Source organism: Lethenteron reissneri, chromosome 66, assembly GCF_015708825.2.
Source record: "Lethenteron reissneri isolate LAM-NWPU_2019-01 chromosome 66, ASM1570882v1, whole genome shotgun sequence".
Taxonomy (NCBI): domain Eukaryota; kingdom Metazoa; phylum Chordata; class Hyperoartia; order Petromyzontiformes; family Petromyzontidae; genus Lethenteron; species Lethenteron reissneri.
Window position 1 is genome coordinate 5,715,544 of NC_083844.1, and position 20,048 is coordinate 5,735,591.

Below are 20,048 nucleotides of genomic sequence, written 5' to 3' on the forward strand. Positions count from 1 at the left end.
TTTAAAGCTTTCGTGACTGCAGAGGTTAATCTTCTTGGTTCTTTCGGTAAAGTCACGTAGAAGGGAAATTTTGTTTTATTTTTATTATTTCATTACTTCCCTTCTACGTGACTTTACCGAAAGAACCAAGAAGAAGTAGTTCCATGTTATCCCGCTTTTATAAAAATGGGGAAAACATAAAAAAAAAATGTTTCTAGTTGATCTACGTTTAATTTCTCCAAAACACTGAACCCATCACGCTAAACGCATTGCCTTTGATGGGTTATTTCCTGCTTTAAGAATACACACTTAATGCGGATGGCTTCACGGTATGGAAGACGTGAAAAGCCAACGCGTCATCTCAAACATCGATACACGTACCGACATCTTGTTGTTTGGCGTTTTAATTCAACGGGGTCTGGGGTGAAACACGGTCACCTCAGCTGAAATAATGGGCCACTACCGCCGAGAAAAGTAGCGCGACAATAACGGCTGCGACGTCTGGCAAGCGCTTCCGGCCATTTCCTTTGGGCGCGCTCGTTCCTTGGGTTTCGTTGGTGGTGGCAGGCGTTGAGTGCGTTGCAATGCTGCCCGCTGCGCTGCTCGTGTTAGAAGGATTCTGCGTCTGAGCCGTTGTCGAGGCTTGCTTTGATGGAATAACGCTCTGCAATTGGGACGACGTTACCGCGCTCCTGGTGCTAGTAGTGGTGGTGGTTGTTGTTGTCGTTGGGGTAGATGTCAGTGTTGAAAGATTTGTGGATGTGGATGCTGCGGTATTGCTAGCACCATCGGGTATCACCGTCTTCGTAGTAGGAGTCATTGTGGATGTCGCATTGGTCTGTGTGGACGATGTTGTATTACTGGTACTATTTGGCATTGATGAATTCATAGGTGTGGTGGTTACATTTGATGGGATTGCATTGGTCTGTGTAGATGAAGTTGTATTACTGGTATTATTTGACATGGGTGAATTCATAGGTGTGGCGGTTGTCACATTTGATGGGATTGCAATAATATGTGTGGCTGATGTCATATCACTGGTACTATTTGACAATGGTGAATTCATAGGTGTGGCAATTGTTACATTTGATGGGATTGCATTGGTCAGTGTAGACGATGTCGTTTTACTGGTACTATTTGGCATTGGTGAATTCATAGGTGTGGCGGTTGTTACATTTGATGGGATTGCATTGGTCAGTGTGGACGATGTCGTATTACTGGTACTATTTGACATTGGTGAATTCATAGGTGTGGCGGTTGTAACATTTGATGGTATTGCATTGGTCTGTGTGGCTGATGTCATATTACTGGTACTATTTGACATTGGTGAATTCATAGGTGTGGCGGTTGTCACATTTGATGGGATTGCATCGGTCTGTGTGGGCGATGTCTTATTACTGGTACTATTTGGCATTGGTGAATTCATAGGTGTGGCGGTTGTTACATTTGATGGAATTGCATTGGTCAGTGTGGACGATGTCGTATTACTGGTGCTATTTGACATTGGTGAATTCATAGGTGTGGCGGTTGTAACATTTGATGGGATTGCATTGGTCTGTGTGGCTGATGTCATATTACTGGTACTATTTGACATTGGTGAATTCATAGGTGTGGCGGTTGTCACATTTGATGGGATTGCATCGGTCTGTGTGGGCGATGTCGTATTATTGGTACTCTCTGGCTTTGGAGGATTAATGTTCACGTTTGTGAAAATCCCCATAAGTGGAGCTGTGGTGCTGCTGTATGTGGAGATTGTTGTGTTGACCGACGAGCTGCTAATCACCTGGTTTGTTGTGGCTGTGGTTGAGCCTGGGGGATCACAGTTTTGGACGAGACAAATCTGTACATAGAAGTCTGCGCTCCCTGCCTGGGAAAAATTAAACACCAAATGTCCAAGCTGTGTGTCAGATGAGCCTACGTAGGATGTTACCCAGGCATTTTCCTTCGGAAGGACACGGACTCCGTGTGTGAAACTGATCACCGTTGCCTGGACATTTTTCTCTAACTGGGTGTCGTACTGCACGTAAACCCAGCCAGATTCGTTAGAATAGGTGGTCAGAAAAATATCCATGGTACTGCCCACCGAGCGTGTTCGTCTCACGTCTGTGACGTTCCCGATAGACGTGTCTGTGTAACTCAGGTCCTTGCTGTTGTACAATCTGTCGGGAAGGCCTCTGGAATCAAACTGGGAATCAACAAGAAAGTCCAGAAGGCCATCGTCCTCCATATCTGACAGAAACGAGAGAGGAAAACCTCATCATCAGCACCACGATCTTGTGGAAAACAATAGTAATGATTTACATAAATCTCATGTTGACGTATTGCTTAACATTCGTCAATAACACTGCCTTAATGGTAGTGTGCTGTATCCTATGGATTAAAAAGGTATGCACCCACAACTGTTCAGCAAAGTTGTAAAGAACAACGACAACAACATTCTTACCGGTAAATATGACGTGGGTAAATGTATGACAACTATAATATGGATTACGATAACTGCGTACCCAGCACAAAATAAAGAGCTCAAAATTGTACTGTCTTGTGAGTGGATGCATAACGCTGCTCTCGTCTCAAACTCTTACTTGTGCTGGCTAGGGATGAGTTTAGGAATAAAAAAAAATAGAATTTGGATATTTTCAAACCCTTTTGGGAATGTCATATAATCTCCATGATGTACTGATGCAACTTGTCCTCACGCTAAGGCACCGCCGTTTCTCAAACTTGTTTGGCTCGCGGATCACTAAACCGATGCTGAACGCTCCCGCGGGCCAGCCAGCCCAGAACCTCCACCCCTGGTGGCCAAAACGCATTCAACTTCTCTCTCTAAATACCACGAATACAAAATGATTGAAACTAATTAATATGATCTTCGCACCTGATTGGCTCACAATTCACGATATCACATTTACACCCCGTCTATTTACGACTGAAACAAGAGGATTTCTCTACAACTCTGCCGAAATCCGTTTGGTGGACGGAGGTGGCTAGGTAGTGACTGAGCGGCACACAGATTAGAAGACCACCATTGTAATTTGAGCCTCACGTGTATGTATGTACGTACATTGAACTTCGTTCACGCAGTATATAGCCAAGCGTGCTAATCGGAGGATGGGTGAGTGTGTGGGTGAGTGACTATGTGAGTCTATGTATGGACGTGCGTTGAACTTCGTTCGCGCCATACGTAACCAACCATGCGCCAATTGGAGGCGCACATACCACGTACCTGGGATGCGCACATTCCGGATCAACTTGTGGATCTTCAGCTCGTCCAGAACCGAGAGCCGTGGGTCTCCCAGCGGGTTCTTATTCTGGAAGGTGGCGCTGTAATTCTTGAACTCTCCCAAGAGGCTGCTGGTCATCCACCAGCGTGCCACCTTGGTCTCGAACGGCTGTAGGTCCCCGAATAGCACCTGCAGGGAGCTGGACATGGGCTCGGAGCCTAAGGTTGCACCGATGATCTGGAACTTGACCAGGAGGCCCTTCTTGTTGGAAACAATCTCCGGCTGTCCCGAGGTGATCTCCAGCTTCGTGGCCACACCATAGCCCTTGTTGCGGACCTGCCACGCCCAATGTGAATGGCACCGACGGTTCCACCGCATCGGTCATTGGGTCATCTGAATTCACAAATCTGCAAAGAGACAACGTGCAATACAAAAATGAAATGGTAAAATAGGAAAGGAGGTAAATATTGTCAGTCGTGATCCGTCCACCGCTGGGTTGGATTAAAGAGTCTCCAAGCCACCACCGACTCGATCCTGCGATGTAACAATCCACCGGCTCTCCATCCCCTAGCCCAGTGGTTCTCAACCGGGGGTACGCGATGGATTAATAAAGCAGAAGGGCATCGGTCGAACCCCAGCGTCGTGTCAGCTCGCAATTATGAACGCTTTCCAACCGAGGATGCACAGTGCGTTCACACCATCAGCTCTGCCAGTGTGTAACTCTCAACCATCTAGAGCAGTGGTTCTCAACTGGGGTATGTGGTGGACCTCTCGGGGTACGTGGCAATGTCCCAGGTTGTAACGTGATGAGGTTATTTATATATGCGTGAAATTACTTTATCTTTGGTAAATAATTATCTTGTATGAATCTGGCAATATAATTTAACTACAATAACATTTAAATCCGTACAGTAACCTAGAATTATGTAAAATACCTTTCAAACTCACCGATAGTAAACAATGCGGGTTTCCAAGAGTAACCGACGAGCATTAACAAATGACGTCACGCGTGCCGAGCGTCCGTTGAATATGTTTTTTATTTTGCTCGCAGTTACTAGCTGGTTAGCATACCTCACAAAATGGACAATTGGTTGAATCGTGGACTAACCCTTGTGGCTGAAGTATTTTTTCGCATGTCAAGAATTGTGAAATCTTTATAAAGTCATGCAGATGAAGAGGGCGCCTGGTGGTGTTGAGCCGGCACTGCTGAGATCCCGGTTTCAAATTCAGGTTTCAGTCACCTGAGTAACCTTTTCCCATTCCGACGATGTACGTGTATGCAGATGTAATACGAGAGTACACCGACGGTCGCCGATCGGTGGGATAGGCTCCGCCACTTCAGCCATTAGCCAATCAGGGGGATGGGATCATCTGGGCCAAAGTTCAAGGGCAGAGCTCAAGGGTGCTCGTGGGGAGCCATCTGGAGGGTTCGTAAGGGGGCGTGGCTAGAGGCAGCATCCTTGGGACGCTGGCGAGTACAGCGACAACTCGCCCCAGGCAGGGACGGTGAGCCACCATGAGTACGTCTATGAGGTGAGAAGCAGAGTAAGGGTCCACCCAGGGATTGAATAGGAATAGACTGGACACTGCTCGCTGAGAAGTTCGCTCTGGGGCCCGGGCCACGCAGGGTTTTCGGCGTTGTGCGTAATTCGAGCGTGTGTATGGGAGGCACGCAGGCAGTAATTCATTCACGGCCCCCGCGTCTGTGCCTGGTGCTTGCACTCGCGTGCGTGTGTAGTGCCATAAGAGGGGCCACTGCCAGCCCAAGAGGGGAGGGGCTGCTGGGGGCTCTGGGATCCTAGACAGATAAGCCCCGGCGCCAGGCGCTAGGATCCCAGGCAACCCAGACGCTTAAGCCCCTTGGCACCACCAACGGGGGGGGGGGGGGGGGGGGGGGGGCTGTGTGTGTTCTGTGGGATATCTGGGGGCATACACAGCCCCACCCCTCGTTGGGGACGAGGCATAAAAGGGCAGCTCCCTGGCCGATCGGAGCCAGTCGCAGCTCAAGCCCCAAAACCTGCCAGCCAGCCAGCTTAGGATCCTGGACCCCCTCGTCCCACTTGTCCTTGTAAGGGCCGGGACGCTGTGAGGGCCAGTGGTGGGACTCTGGGACTCCTGGCTCTACATCCTTGTAAGCGCGAGTTCCGAGGAAGCCAGAGTCCAGACCCACACCTTGGCTCGGTCGGGTCAATTAGCCTCCCCTAGGGTAATTGTAGCCAGAGGACCCCAGAGCGTAGCCAGAGTAGTGTATCTAGGCTGTGTACCTAGGCTGTAACAGGGTATCAGGACTGTTGGAGTGTTGTATTGTAATAAAGAAGTTACCTCTATAAGTGTCTCCGGAACCCATTACAAGTGTTTACACAGCGCGCTTTACGCAGTGTGTTCACGTAGCAACGGTAGCACCCAATGGTGGAACGCGCGAATATTATCGTCAACCCGGCCGTCGTTCTTGCCGGGCACGCGCGTGCCTGCACGGGCACGCGCGTGCCTGCACCTCGGCATTAGTGGTGGTGTTCATACGGCTATTTTTAGCGCGGGCCGTGGCGAGCAACCTGCACCACCTCGGCATTAGTGGTGGTGTTCATACGGATATTTTTTAGCGTGAGGCATGGTGAGCAGCGTCCACCTGCACGGGCACGTGCGTGCAAGTAGCCACCTCGGTATTAGTGGTGGTTTACGTGGGGAGTGTGTGGGGTAACCCGAGGCGGTGGGGAGCCAGCCACTAGCCATGCTTCACAGAGAGGACGCTGGCGTGGGGGAGGCCGATCACCCGATCGGGGGCAGCCCGGTGAGCAGGGACGGAAGAGGGGGGCGTCAGCCCCCACACTACTACTACGCCTCTCGATAAGTAACATTAATGCTGAGAACCGTTGGCGCGTTTTGAGATTTAGTGGTGAATGGGACACCCACCTGACCGATGACGGTCACCGATGATTGAAAAACACAAAAAAAGGTCACCTTGGATTAAGCGAAGCAACAGCATTTTTTTATAAAACATCCAACGGTCATGTAAATATCAATTTGACCGTCACATAACAGAAATAGACAGCATATGACAGATTGAGCTGGAAAGTGGTGGCCTCTGCTACCGAAACCAGAGGTAAATCAAATGGATTTCAGAGGTAGCTCTGTGATATCCGATTTCTTAAAGGGCTGTTCTCTAACACATGAAGGGTTGCAATTGTCCGGATAGTAACAATTGGAATATAATTGGGGTAAGAAAAAAATGTAAGCAAGATGGGCACCTCTCCAAGAAGTAATGTATGGTGAGTCTTGGATCAGGTGCAATGGTGATCGTCTCAGGGTACAGGGGGATCTCTACCAAGGATCCACCTGTAACAGATCACATGCATACACACAAACAAAGACAAAAATCCCCCGTGTAGCCTTAACAGACTGTTGGGGCAAGTGCTGTTCGTATCGAGTAACAGGTCTCAGAATGCCGGCACCGTGGCACACGAAGGGGTGGGTGGTCAGTTACATGCCCGGCTACCTTTGTCTCCCGAGTAGCGATGTTTACCACTACACACCACTTCATCAGGTACTCATTTGAGGCTGAGTCCAACTAGGGGAGGTCCAGGACCGGTTTAGATAATCGTCACTGGTGTTGGTGGCCATGAGCGGGAATCAAACTCCCGCAATGCACTAACAGCTACACTCCCGCTCCATACACACACACACGCATAGACACACACAGACACACAATCAGTGCAGCCAAGGTTATCGCAGTTAGGCTTAAATAAAGTTTTCTTTGGGTTAGAGCGCGTAAATATAAATGTGCCGTTAAACCCGCCACCACTCGACACAGCCAATTAGAAAGGGTTTGTCACGTCAATAAAACGTGCCAATTAGTTACTAGTTCAGCACTAACCAGTTGTGTGTTGGCAGAGTAAAACCCATAACTACAATATTTACAATTATCGTGTAGTATATAATTTACTGAATAGTATAATATACTAGTTCACTCACCGGTTGTGTGTTGGAGAGTTAAACCCACCAAAACCTTTACAATTATAGTGTAGTGTATAATGTAGTGTACAGTGTAGTATAATAGTTCAGCACTCACCAGTTGTGTTAGAGACTAAATCCCACAACTACAATGTGTACAATTCGGAGTAGCTGGTGACGTTTCGCCGGTGATTACAATAACAACCAGCCTCTTCAGGTGATTAGCAGGAATTGTGAAGAAAGTTTCCTGTTTCGCAAAGCGCCCTTACTACATGTTAAACTGCAATTTGGCCTTACGAAGGAAGCGTTTCATCTCCAGATAAAAACAATGTGGCCCAATTAGTGGGCAATCTTGCCTCAGAAAATGCTTGCTGCATCACCATCGCATGCAGCTTACGTTGAGCTGATGTTCCTATGCCCTCACCCAGAGCCCAACTTTGCAGCCCTTCTGCACAAACTTATTCAACCATTCCCTGCAGTTAATTTACCATCGGGTGCTCTTCATAACCAATTGAAACATCTACGGTGGTTGATACTTGATCTATTTTGTCTGCATCCAGTCGATCATCGATTATATCTGGCGAATTCGTGGGGGCAGGGAAGGGGGGCGCCGGATTTTCAAAAACGCCGGATAATCACTAAATCATCATTATTATCTAAAATAGCTTATTTTTGCACAATCTTGCATGGCATTATGTGCTTACGTGTTGTATATGTCTTTTTTAGTGTTTTAAATTTGCTACCTATGTAAAATTGGCATAAATAAACATACAAAGACAAAAATAAATATCCTACTGTAAAAAGTTACTATTTACTGGACTGTACTTACCACTCTAATCTCGAAGACTCTGCATCACGGGGTGATGTACGCAGTACCACTACGCTCTTGTTTCAACAACAAGATGGGTTTGACGATCACCGGACTGAGTCACAAGCCTTTGGAGCGTCTTTTTTCCCATTTCGCCAGATCTATCTGGGACCGCTGGATAATGTTGGAAGCAGCCTGATAATTGCGCAGTGCCGGATAATCAATGATCAACTGTTTTTCCTTTAATTTTCCAAATACATTTTTTGTAAAGCTTTGAATAATTGTGGAGAAAAGTGCTTGTAGATGTTTTAAATCTGGGACAGTAGAACCCCCTTTTAACGATGAAAACCAGTCATTAAGTGATTTGATTGTTAAGCAAGTAAAGAAAATACGCGATAAAGGCTTAATTTGTTCCGATAACATCTAACGTTACACGTACTTTATAATATTTAAAGAATGAATATCCATACATAAAGATATTAACAACATTAAAAACACAATATTAAAAGAAACATGGTTAATCAATGCATTTATTCATATTTACTGTAGCTACAACAGCCCGTAGTTAAGAGGGGAATGGTCGGTGAGTGAACATATTCGGCTCTATGGAGGCCTGTACTTAAGTGATTAGTCGTTAACAGGGGTGGTCGTTAAGATGGATTATATTCTAAGTTTCCTTTGTGGCTGCGACTGGGTAACATTTTAAGCAAGGTTTCTCTACCCCAGTCGTTCTTCACTACTTTTCAGAGTAGGGGGTTGTCACTCTTTGTGAATTGTGCTGTGGGGGGCGGGGCGAATGTCAGGGGCCCGCACCAATGGCCTCCGGGTGGCCTTGCAACAAATAATGAAGAAGAATGCAATGAAGATGAACACTGCTATAATAATTAATACAATAAATAAGAACACTGATACAATAAAGAAAGACACAATGAAGCACACAATGAAGCAGAGCACCGCTCTACCCTGGCGCAGGTACGTTACCCAGCATGTAGGAGAAGAGGCCAGACACGTCGTACTGGGTGTCGTGCGTGGGCGCGGCCTCGCTGTAGGCGACCATGAGCCACTCGGCACTCCCTGAAGACGTCGGCTCTAGCCGGCCGTCTCTACTCACGCCGCTCAGACCTCCTGACACAGCAGGGCTGCCTACAAGTGAGAGACAGACGGTGGTTACGTTGCGTCGCGCTTCCAAGGCTCTAAAGAGATAACTTCCAGTCTGGCGGGCGGCGCGTTCATTCCCACGTGCATCTACCCCAAATGCTAGTGCACGGTACAGGGAAAGCAGTGCGTGCGTTGGCACGTCAACGAATGATCGACAGGATCGGGCGAGCGGCTTCATGTTCGAATGTACAGAATTCAGATTCGAGGGACAATCGACGTGGCGTACCGATGGAGAAGAGGTGGTTGGACTCGGACTTGTTGTCGTGCCGCTTGATTGTGATCTTCACCTCGATGCTCTCGAGAGGGGAAGCCTCCTGGTTGTTGATTTCCAGCGTCGCCTTTACGGCCTCTCTGGTCAGGGTCAGCTTTTGATCGATTTTGATGCGCACCACGGCGCACACTGCCTTCTGCACACGACGATCAAAGACGCAGAAGGGGCATCGGTCGCCCCCAGTGTCACGTCAGATAGCAATTATGAACACTTTCCAACCGAGGATGCATAGTGCGTTCACACCATCAGCTCTGCCAGTCCAGTGTGTAGAATGGGGCTAGATAACTATCAATCATCTAGAGCAGAAATTCTTAACTGGGGGTACGTGGCGGACCTCTGAGGGTAAGGTGGCAATGTCCCAGGGGGTAAAGTGAGGAGGTTATTTATAAATATGTTAAATTATATCACACATGAAAGACATTGGTGAATAATCACGCATGAATCTGCCGAAATAAAATAACTACAATAACTTTGAAATTCGTACGGTAACCTAGAACGATATGAAAACCTTTCTAAACTCACCAATGATAAACAATGCGGGTTTCCAAGAGTAACCAGCGAGCATGAGCAAATTACGTCACGTGTGCAGAGCGTCCGTTGAATTTTGTTTTGATTTGCTTGCAGTTACTACTAGCTAATTATGACATAATCTCACAAAATGGGACAATTGGTTAAAATATCGAGGTATTACAAGGTTGAGAACCACTGGTATAGAGCCCTGAGGCCGGGGGTGGAAATTCCACGTTCCTATGGCAGGTGAAATTCTTTCCATAGGACAACCACCTGATGATTTACCAAAAAAAGTGTTATAGTTTTTTTTTTATCAACCCCGCAATGCTTGATGGGGCTGAGTCAACCCCCCCCTACCCCCACCAGATATTTTACTTGGAACCTTCTGACCGCTAGCCATCCGGGCTCTGGTTCCCACCCACCTGGTATGGAGTGGAAGGGGTGCACCTTCAGCTTTGTAATTGCATCTCGGGGTTAGCCGAGCGTGTTAACCCGTAACTCATTAACCTCATTCACCCAACAACGTTACCTTCTCCTCGGGCTTCTCCAAGGCATTGTAGGCGACTTGGAACATCTCCGCTAAGGATGAGTATCCAGCCTGCATGGCAAGAAAAAATTGAAGCTCAAATATCATTGCCGCACAACGACCCATGCAGCACCTCTCACATTAACTGTCCACGTAAATGATTGATCTAAGTTATACATATTTTCGTTTGGCCACATCGTGATCTGGCCAAATTTCCATCCTTATGACCCCCTGCACCACCCGATGCAGCCAAACAAAATAAAATTGCCACAAGTATGACGTGGGGTTCATGCAGACATAATGCGTTGCAAAAAGGTATCTATTTGTTATATGAAAATTTTAAAATACCTATTTTTTTTTTCACAAAGGGTATTCAAACCTTTTCTTGTTTTTAATCATTTTTGATAATGGCAAAAAAGGTATCCCATAGATATAAGGAATCAAGTCTGCATTAACCACACATACTTGTGGTGGACATGCCAAAAACCACACTGATAATATATGCATTCCGTTAGATAATTAATGGCCTACACCAGAAACAGCCTTCTTTAGGGCCTAGTCTCACCAGTGTCAGACCATAGAATGCCAAAAGGCAAAGAGTACAAAGACAATGCACGATCAGCGCATTTATAGCTCGGTGAGCAGCTATAAAAAATGGGACCTTTTGCCAGTAGTATGAAAAAAAATTGTTTTTACCCTTTCTGCCAATAAAACAGGTTATTATGATGTTTGTTTGCATGTTCATCACAAGTACTGTGTGTGGTTAATGCAAACTCGATGCCTGGCAAAAAGGTTCCTATTTGGTGTTTGAACATCTTCACACCTCCTGTTTTAATGCCAGAAAGGGTAAAACCTATTCTTATTCTGCATTAAAAGTAAATTGTCAAGTTTTTTCATGTGCCAACTACGATTATCCGTTCAGCTTAAGAGTAAGTAGAAAAACCTATTTTCACAATTAGAAAACGACGTTGCATTTGAGGCAACGGTCATGGTGCCTAGGAGATGTTAACTCCCTCGCCTGGTATGCAGGTCGTGGGTTCGATCCCGACCCCGACTACGCCTGCTGCATATCTGAAGTTTGCATGTTCTCCCCGTGGTCGCATGGATTTTTCTCCGGGTTCCCCGGCTTTCCCCCTCCACATTTAGAAACAAGCATTTAGAGTACTCTTTGGTTCTTTCGGTAAAGTCACGTAGGTATAAAATAAATTAAATGTAAACACGACGTTTCGGGCGCAACATAAGCGTCAGTCATCAGGTTGGACAACCACAGCAAGAAACAACTGCTGAAGTGGGAAAAAGGGCTGTCGTGACAGGCAAGAGAGGGGGGAGGAACAAGGGAGGAGAGATAGAGAGGGGGGGTGTGGGGTAGGTGAAGTGGAGCGCTGCTAGAGGGATTAGAAGACGAGCAAGGCCGTGACTATTAATGTCCACGTGATGATAAGCCACTTCGTTGGAAGATCAACTGTGATAACCAGGTTGCTTCTTAAAACGAGCGACATAGCAGCTTAGTTGGCCTTATCTGGTAAAATGCAAAATAGTTTTAAGAGTTTGGTATCGTGGCCTAGCAGTAGCACGTACGTTGCTTACTGCAGAATAAGGACTATTCTATTATTTGGGTCTTTCGATAAAGTCACGTAGATAGGTTCAAAGAAAATATCAAAATAACAAAACACTACGACGTTTCGACCGCTTGTGTTGCGGTCGAAACATCATAGTTTTTTGTTATTTTGTTTGAACCTATCTACGTGACTTTACCGAAAGACCCAAATAATATGAATTCCTACAGTCACGAAAGCTTCAAGTCAAGATTTAAGGCTACGTACGATGGGTGCGAAACAAGTTTAACATGCAGTATATACAACATATTACATGCAGAGCTTCACAGTTCGGATCCAGTGATGATTGCCGTGGGTGTAAATGGCCCCAACAACGCTACACACAGTGGATGTTAAAGATCCCCTGACATCACATGCAAGAGTAGGCCATTTGTGTGCCAGGGTCAGGGTAAACATTTGTCAAGTAAATAAAGAAAAACGTAACCACATTATCGAACTGTGATTATACACAACAATCATTGCTCCTTTACTGGCAGGCTAAAGCCCCATGTCACTCTTGTAAAAGGGACTATCCTAGTATCTTTTGGGTTCTCACCTGGTTAGACAAAATAAACTTGGTGCATCTTCAGGACAAGATCAAGAAGTCAGAATCATATCCAGGAAATTAGAATAACCATGTCTCCCTCGCCCAACTTCTTAACGTGACATCATGGGAACAACAGATCGGATGTACACTAGATATTAACAATGTCTAATTAATTAATTTTAATTATATTGTAATTTATATGGGCCAATTATCATTATACGCATTATACATTGATACTCACTCAATGTACTAATCTTAGGCAGGATAAGCGTTATGTCAAATGATACTTAAAATAAATACCAGAAATGTTAAAAAGTTTGAGAATTATTGAATACACAACCTAGTTCTTAATAATGCATCCAAGTAATTTTTATAACCACCTCTTCTGCCAGCTTGAGGTCCGTGACAACAGCCCGAGTGAGCTCGCTGTATCGTTGGTAGTCGATGATGTTGGAGTGGTTTGCCGAGTCTGTGATGCCAGCAGCCCACAGCGAGTGGGTGTCATTCCATCGCTGCAGGAACTGCTCCACCATGGCCTGGCTCACATTTCCTTACGGGATTTAAACAAGGACACAAAATCTCACATACACACTTACAAAACAAAGACAAATAGTCGCCGTATAGCCTTAACATACTGTTGGGGCAAGTGTTGTTAACGAGCACCTATGAAGGCCGGAACGGCATATGAGGGAGGGGGTAGGTGGCCAGAACCATGCCCGACCGCTTTTGTCTCCCCAGTGGCGATGATTACACACCACACCAGGTACTCATTTGAGGCTGAGTCGACCTTGGGGAGGCCCAGGACCGGTTCAAATAATTATCACTGGTGTTGGTAGCCGTGAGCGGGAATCGATCAGGTCGCCGGGTTCGTAGCACATCGTAGCACAGCGTAGCGCTAACCGTTACTCCAACGCTCCCCAAACACACGCATTATGAAAGCGTCGTTCATTTCGTGAATTAAATATTGAATGAAAATGTCAAGGTGTTTTATTTTATTTTAGCCAATGATTAATGGGTTAGACCGGAATCTAGCAAGCGTGATGGCGACGCGTGACTACGAGCCACCAACTACCAGAGCGGGACTATACCGAAATGAAGGAGTCCCGAATGAAGACGCAGACCACGATAACGCGGTTTTTGGTACCACGGTGGCTCGATGTTAAATACATCGCCTGGTATGCAGGAGGTCGTCGGTTCAATCCCGACCCTGATGCCTGCTCTATATTTGGAGTTTGCGTGTCTCTCTCCCTGTGGTCGCGTGGATTTTCTCCAGGCCCTCTTATGTTTCCCTCCACATTTAGAATCAACATCACGCGTTTAGGGTATTTGGCTGCTATACATTTCCACGATGATAAGCCACTTCGTTGAGTTATCATTTGTGATGGCCAGATCGCTTCTGAAAAAGAGCTGTATATATGCAGTGGGCCTTACACCTAGTTAAATAAAACATTTAATAGTTTGGTATTGTGGCCTAGCAACAAAGTGGCTCATCGTGTGGAAATTTGCTAGGTTCATAGGATGCAGCAACAGGACAAGCAGCATGCCACATGCTCATGTATGCTTTTATCGTGCTGTAACCATTTTTAGATGAGTGGCTAGATGTGTGCTTACTTTGTAAGGCGATGTTTGTTTGTACCGTATTTTGTGCTTGGTACAATTATTCCTATTAAATGTATTTATAGCTTAGTAGTGTAGTAGTGTCTAGTTTAGAGTATATTATATTATTTGGGTCTTTCGGTAATGTCACGTAGATATTTATTTGAATCTATCTACGTGACTTTACCGAAAGACCCAAAGAATATGAATTCCTGCAGTCACGAAAGCTTTAAGTCAAGATTTAGTGCATATTATTTTGAGTGTGTGTCGAACTTCTTTTGCACCGTACGTAGCTAACGAGGCGAATCGGAGTTGCGGGGGAAAGGACAAAATAAACACAACAAGCAGTTCTAATGAAATTCGTAATCCATATTAACGTTCCTGTCAATATACTAATGTCCTATTTACCCACATCAGAGTTGCACATTAAAGCACGTGACCTTACCCGGGGTAGGCATAGCTAGAATGTCTGAATATTCAATGTCCAGGATGAGAATTCCTCCGGGGCTGCCGTCATCAATCTTGGGCTTGAAGACGTAATTAAGCCACTTGGCGTCATGCACATTCAGCCTGTACGTAAGAAGACGATGGACCCTCGGTTTCACGAAATAAGAATTTGTAACACACACAAATTAAATTGCGTTCGTGTGTGTGTTAAACTTCTTTCAAACCGTGTTAATTGGAGGTGCTGGGGAAGGACAATAAACTAAACACAACAACAAGCAGTTATAAATAAATTCGTTTTCAATCTAGATGATTTAAAAGTGCACAGCTCCAGTGGCTTCCTAATATTGGAAGGAAAAGCGTCCCAGACCGCTGCAGAAGCAGCGCATCTGAAAGCATCGCGCGATGATGCGGTGACTGTTTTTGTTTGGTGGCGAACGAAAATCCGCTTCTGCTGCTGCGACGAAGACCGGAGTTCGCGTGATGGCTGATTCTCCTTAACGAAACAAGCGAGGTATCGTGGTTCATTTGCGAAACATCCTCGATGGGATGCTTTCCAATGCAATGTAACTGACGTTTGCATCAGCTATATATATCAGTTTTATATAAAACTGATATATTTGAAAATAAAAGTGATATATTTTGAAATATGTCAAACTGATATATTTTAATGCTTAGAGCTGTGGAATTTCACCAAATCAAATGCAGACTCGAATTAAATTCAGATTCAATTCATGCGTGGACTTAGGCCTTTTCGGACACGTTGCCCGGGTGGACGCATCGACAGACTCCGATCAAAACCATCACGTTAATATACATAGCAGGCGTTACCAAAAATGTTTCCAAAATTCTAAACAAATACAAGATCCAGGTCCGATTCGGTACAGTAAACAAAATCCGTGATCTGATCCCATCCGTAAAGGATGTCATCCCTGACTTACAGTACCCTGGTGTCTATAAACTGAGTTGCATTTGTGGTGATTGTTACATGGGGGAAACTAAATGACATGTATCTGACCGCATTCGCGAGCCATGTTAAACTTTAGCCGCCACTCCCCCGCTCCGCGCCCCCCCATCCGTGGTACAGGAGCAATAGTCGGAGCAGCTTTACCATCCTGGCTCCCGACTCCCACACCCCTACCCTGTGTCCGTCCACTCTGGCTCCTCCCCCCTCCTCTTACCCTATATAATAATCTCTCATCACAAATAGCTCTCTCTACAGTAATTTTACTGTGCTATTGACACCTGATGAAGGAATATTGTGTTACCTCCGAAACGTCGTGATTTAATTGAGTTGTTTTCATTTTTGTTTTATTTAATTTTTATTTGTTTTTTACCTACGTGACTTTACCGAAAGAACCAAAGAGTATAAATACTCTAAACGTGTGACGTTGATTCTAAATGTGGAGGGTAAAAACCAGAGGACTTGGTAAAAATCCACACGACCACAGAGAGAGACAGAGACGCAACTCCAAATATACAGCAGGCGTCAGGGTCGGGATCGAATTCACGACCTCCTGTATACCAGACGAGGTAGTTCACATCTCCTAGGCACTGTGGCACACCAAAAGCAGCTGGATTGGAAGAATATACTTAACAAAACACAAACCCATCTCCTGATGTGGAATGCAGATGATTAAATACACCAAAAAAGGCATTCACCATTCTTTATCGCCAAACACTTCGACGGCTAAATCCCACTGTCGTTCTATCGCCCTCAGTGAATCCGCCAGCTGGGCCAGGCTATCCTCTTCAGCAGACCCACGTGTCATCTTGGTGGAGCCCAGGCATTTATTTGGTGCGTCTCGAAGACACGACCTGCAAAAAAAACACAAACAAAACAAAGTAACGTGACGTTTAAGAAAAATTGATGACGCGTCGTAAGCATTCAGTCACTTTGTCGGTGCTTTTACAATCGGATTAAAGTTGAGTGTTTTAGGTTTGACATCTCTGGGACCATTTTTTCGTGTTTTGCCACAAGCATGACGTGTGGCTAATGCAGACTTGATGCATTGCAATAGGTGCGTATATTTGTTCTTTTAACATCTTAACACAATACTCCTGTATTATGGCAAGAAAGGTTAAAGCCTATTTTTATATATATATTTGTGATTATGTAGGCAGGCAGGTGATCATGGGTGCTTGTAATTTGTTTTCAGCCATTTGTCCATCCACTGCCGGATGAAGGCCTGCCCGCAACATATTACATGGATCACCTGGGCCTTGTTTAACCAGACTAACAAGTATAACCCGTAAAAACAAAGTTTTTCACTATAAATCCTTCATATGCGTGGCGGCTAGAGTCCTCTCGTCCTCTGGTTTGAGATGGGTCAGATGATTGCATTGCACCATTAAGCAATTGGTAATTAAATATAATATTTTTGTCCTTAAAAGTGTAAAATTTTGGAAAAAAAATTTCACGAACATTAATTGTCACGCACAACGAGTCTGTGTGGAAAATGTCAGCTCGATTGGATCACGGGAAGTGGGTTAAAAAACGACCGAAAGATTTGCACGGTCGTAAGCAAGCAAGAGAACTTAATATAAAGGATTTTAAAAAACGACGCATCGTGAGGGCCAGCAGCTTCGTCTGCCCTCCCAGTATGGAGGGAATTCTACGAACTTTATGTTCGTAGGTGTTGTGTGTATGTTTTGTTTTCAATTTGTTAACTATATGAAATTTTCATAATTAAACATGCAAATAGCCAAATCCTGTAAAAAGTGACTGTATTTATTGCACTGTACTTACCACTCCGGATAATCACCAATGATCATCATTTAAAACAGCAAATGTTTGCACATTATTGAATGAAGTTATGTTTTCAGGTGTTGCCTGCATGTTTGTTTAGTGTTTTAAATTGGTGTGGTTTCAAAGACAATGCATATATTATCAGAGTATGTTTTTTGTTTGCATTGTGGTTAATGCAGACATGATTCCTTATAAAAGGTTTCAGTTTGGTGTTTTAACATCTCAACACCTGTTTTGTTGCCAGAAAAAAGGGGAAAACCGATTCTCATGTTTAAAATTACTTTTACGATTTGAAATTTGCACAATAGTCAAAAATAAGTGTTATTGTAAAAAGTTACTGTATTTACTGTATCATCCTCACCACTCCAATCTCGAAACATCTGTATCATGGGGTGATGTACGTAGCACTACTACGATGCTCTTGTTTCAGCAGTATGATTGTGTCTGTTTGATGATTGCTACACTGATACGAATTTCTAATTACACACACTTCTTGTCGGATCACAATATGTATATTTTCAGTTTTTATTACCAAAGTTATTAGTCGTGAAAATGTATAAATACGTGCAGTATTTCCTTGTTTAAGTTGTATGTAGTGTATAATGCACCGTATATAATATTTGATATCGAAATCAAGCGTAACTACAATTTTTGTCATGCAAACGATGCCGATCGCCAGACTGGTAAACAGCCTTTGGAGCGGTTTTGCTGTATTGGCCTGGGAGCCACCCGATAATGTTGCAATCCGGATAATCGACGATCAACTGTAGTTTAAAAACAACAGTTTAGTTTAAATATTACAATTGATATATAAAACGGCAGATACACTTACCTGGCAACGTCGTAAAGAGTGCAGAGCACTTTGAGAATGGGAAAGAGATTGCACGCACATCCGATAATCACATCCACTGTGTCTTCAACTGTGATTGTGTCCTTCCGCGCTAGTGATACTACGTCGATCAGACATCCCCAGCCTGGCACTATTATGCTCAACAGTGACCTCTTTGCAACTGAGGAAGGAGGGATGGAGGAAAGGAAAAGAAGATTTTTAAAACTCCATTGGCAATACAGAAAAAAATGCAGTTAAAAACGTGAAGGAACCACCACTTACAAATATACCGCGGGTTCTACTGACCTGAGGACCTTTCCCTTAAACTGCCAGGTAAACAAAAGGCGCGAGGTAAACAAAAGGGGTCAGGTAAACAAAAGGCGTCAGGTAAAGACGCAGGGCTGCATTTGTCTCAGGGTCCTCCGCTTTTTCCTCTCCACGTTGGTTGAGCTGCTATCATTTGTGATAGTCAGGTCGCTTCTGAGAAAGAGCTGTATAGTAACTCAGCAGTGGGCCTTACCTGGGTACAATAAACAATTGTTTTACTTCGAAGAATTTTGCTTTCTTCACACCAACTGCTGGCAGAAGAGGGAGAGCTCCTAGCCCAGTGGTTATTCTCAATACAGTCATACCTCGGTATACGACCGCTTTGGAATGTCGAATTTGGTATACGTCGTGTTTTGACGAGAAAAAAAGTCTTGGGAATACGACATCTTGCTTGGGATACGAGGCGTTTGCTAGAACTTGTATGGGTCGGAATGAGTCACCGTGTCCCCGCGTATACCCCGTTCACGACTTCTCCCCTTCCTCACCACCATCCTCGTAGGCTATCAACTCCTCTCAGCAAGGTAAAGTGATGTTAAATTGTATTTTTATTTCAATTTACTTTTAATTTATGCATTTATTTTAATTTATTTATGCATTTTAGTAATAAGTCATTTTCAACATTATTCGGCAGTCCCAGTCCGATCCGACGAAACTGGCAAAACCGCTCCAAAGGCTGGAACTCGTTTGGCGATCGGCACCGTGTGCGTGACAAAAACAGAGTACCTGTGCTTAATTTCACTGTTAAATATTACATGCAGTACGTTATGCACTACATACAACTTGAACAATGAAAATACTGCACGTGCATTCATCACTCCATGACGCAGAGTCTTTTAGATTGGCGTAGTAAGTACCGTAGAGTAAATAGTCACGTTTTTAAGTAGCGTTTATTTTGATCTGTCCATTTCTATGTTCATGAATGTGCAAAAATAAGCAATTTTAAATGATGACGATGATTAGCGACTATCCGCCGTTCTTTTTTTTTATCCGGCACCCCCTCCCCTCCCGAAGCCACTGGATAATTGATGATCGACTGCAGTCCTGACTTTACGGTTGCCAAGGGCATGTGAAGGTAACCGATGGTGGATTCCCTGTTTCTCCCATTACCCAACCGCCCGTCAATCTCCAGGTGCATCGACTAAGTGTGGCGGTGGCCACCGCAAAGGAATAACAATTGCACTTAAGGCGTCGCTGAAAACCCCATCAGTTTACCCGGGTAATGTTGGGTGGAGTTCTGAGGAAGTTGCCGTTTGTTCCTGTTTTGATTGTCCGTTTTCAACTCTTTTGATGCACCGACCAGTTTCTTTGCGCACTGGTACAGGGCTTTCCCACAATTCCAGATGAATTCTAAGCATGGTATTTGGGTCGACACGTAGGCGTTCATTGACACGCTCGTGGAGCCTCCGACCGGGGGCCCTACAGTGGAAAAACGCAAACGCGCAGGTTTTAAGAGCACGCATATTTTTCGATTTAAAGCTTTCGTGACTGCAGGGATTCATCTTGTTAGTTCTTTCGGTAATGTCACGTAGAAAGGAAGTAA

The 20,048-nt window shown here is 44.8% G+C and overlaps 1 protein-coding gene across 1 annotated transcript in view; it reads right to left on the reverse strand.

Annotated features, from left to right (window-relative positions):
* Positions 1-2,055: 2,055 nt before the first annotated feature.
* LOC133359835 (uncharacterized) overlaps positions 2,056-20,048 on the reverse strand; it is a 51,094-nt gene continuing 33,101 nt past the window's right edge. Inside the window, exons 11-21 of the mRNA XM_061578381.1 lie at positions 19,721-19,924; positions 18,185-18,362; positions 16,266-16,421; positions 14,605-14,729; positions 12,944-13,113; positions 10,425-10,493; positions 9,341-9,521; positions 8,938-9,099; positions 6,446-6,533; positions 3,203-3,607; positions 2,056-2,208 (exon numbers count right to left, since the gene is read on the reverse strand). Coding sequence (XP_061434365.1) covers positions 3,283-3,607; positions 6,446-6,533; positions 8,938-9,099; positions 9,341-9,521; positions 10,425-10,493; positions 12,944-13,113; positions 14,605-14,729; positions 16,266-16,421; positions 18,185-18,362; positions 19,721-19,924 — 1,658 coding nt within the window. The 3' untranslated portion in view covers positions 2,056-2,208; positions 3,203-3,282. The remainder of the gene's footprint in view (positions 2,209-3,202; positions 3,608-6,445; positions 6,534-8,937; positions 9,100-9,340; positions 9,522-10,424; positions 10,494-12,943; positions 13,114-14,604; positions 14,730-16,265; positions 16,422-18,184; positions 18,363-19,720; positions 19,925-20,048) is intronic.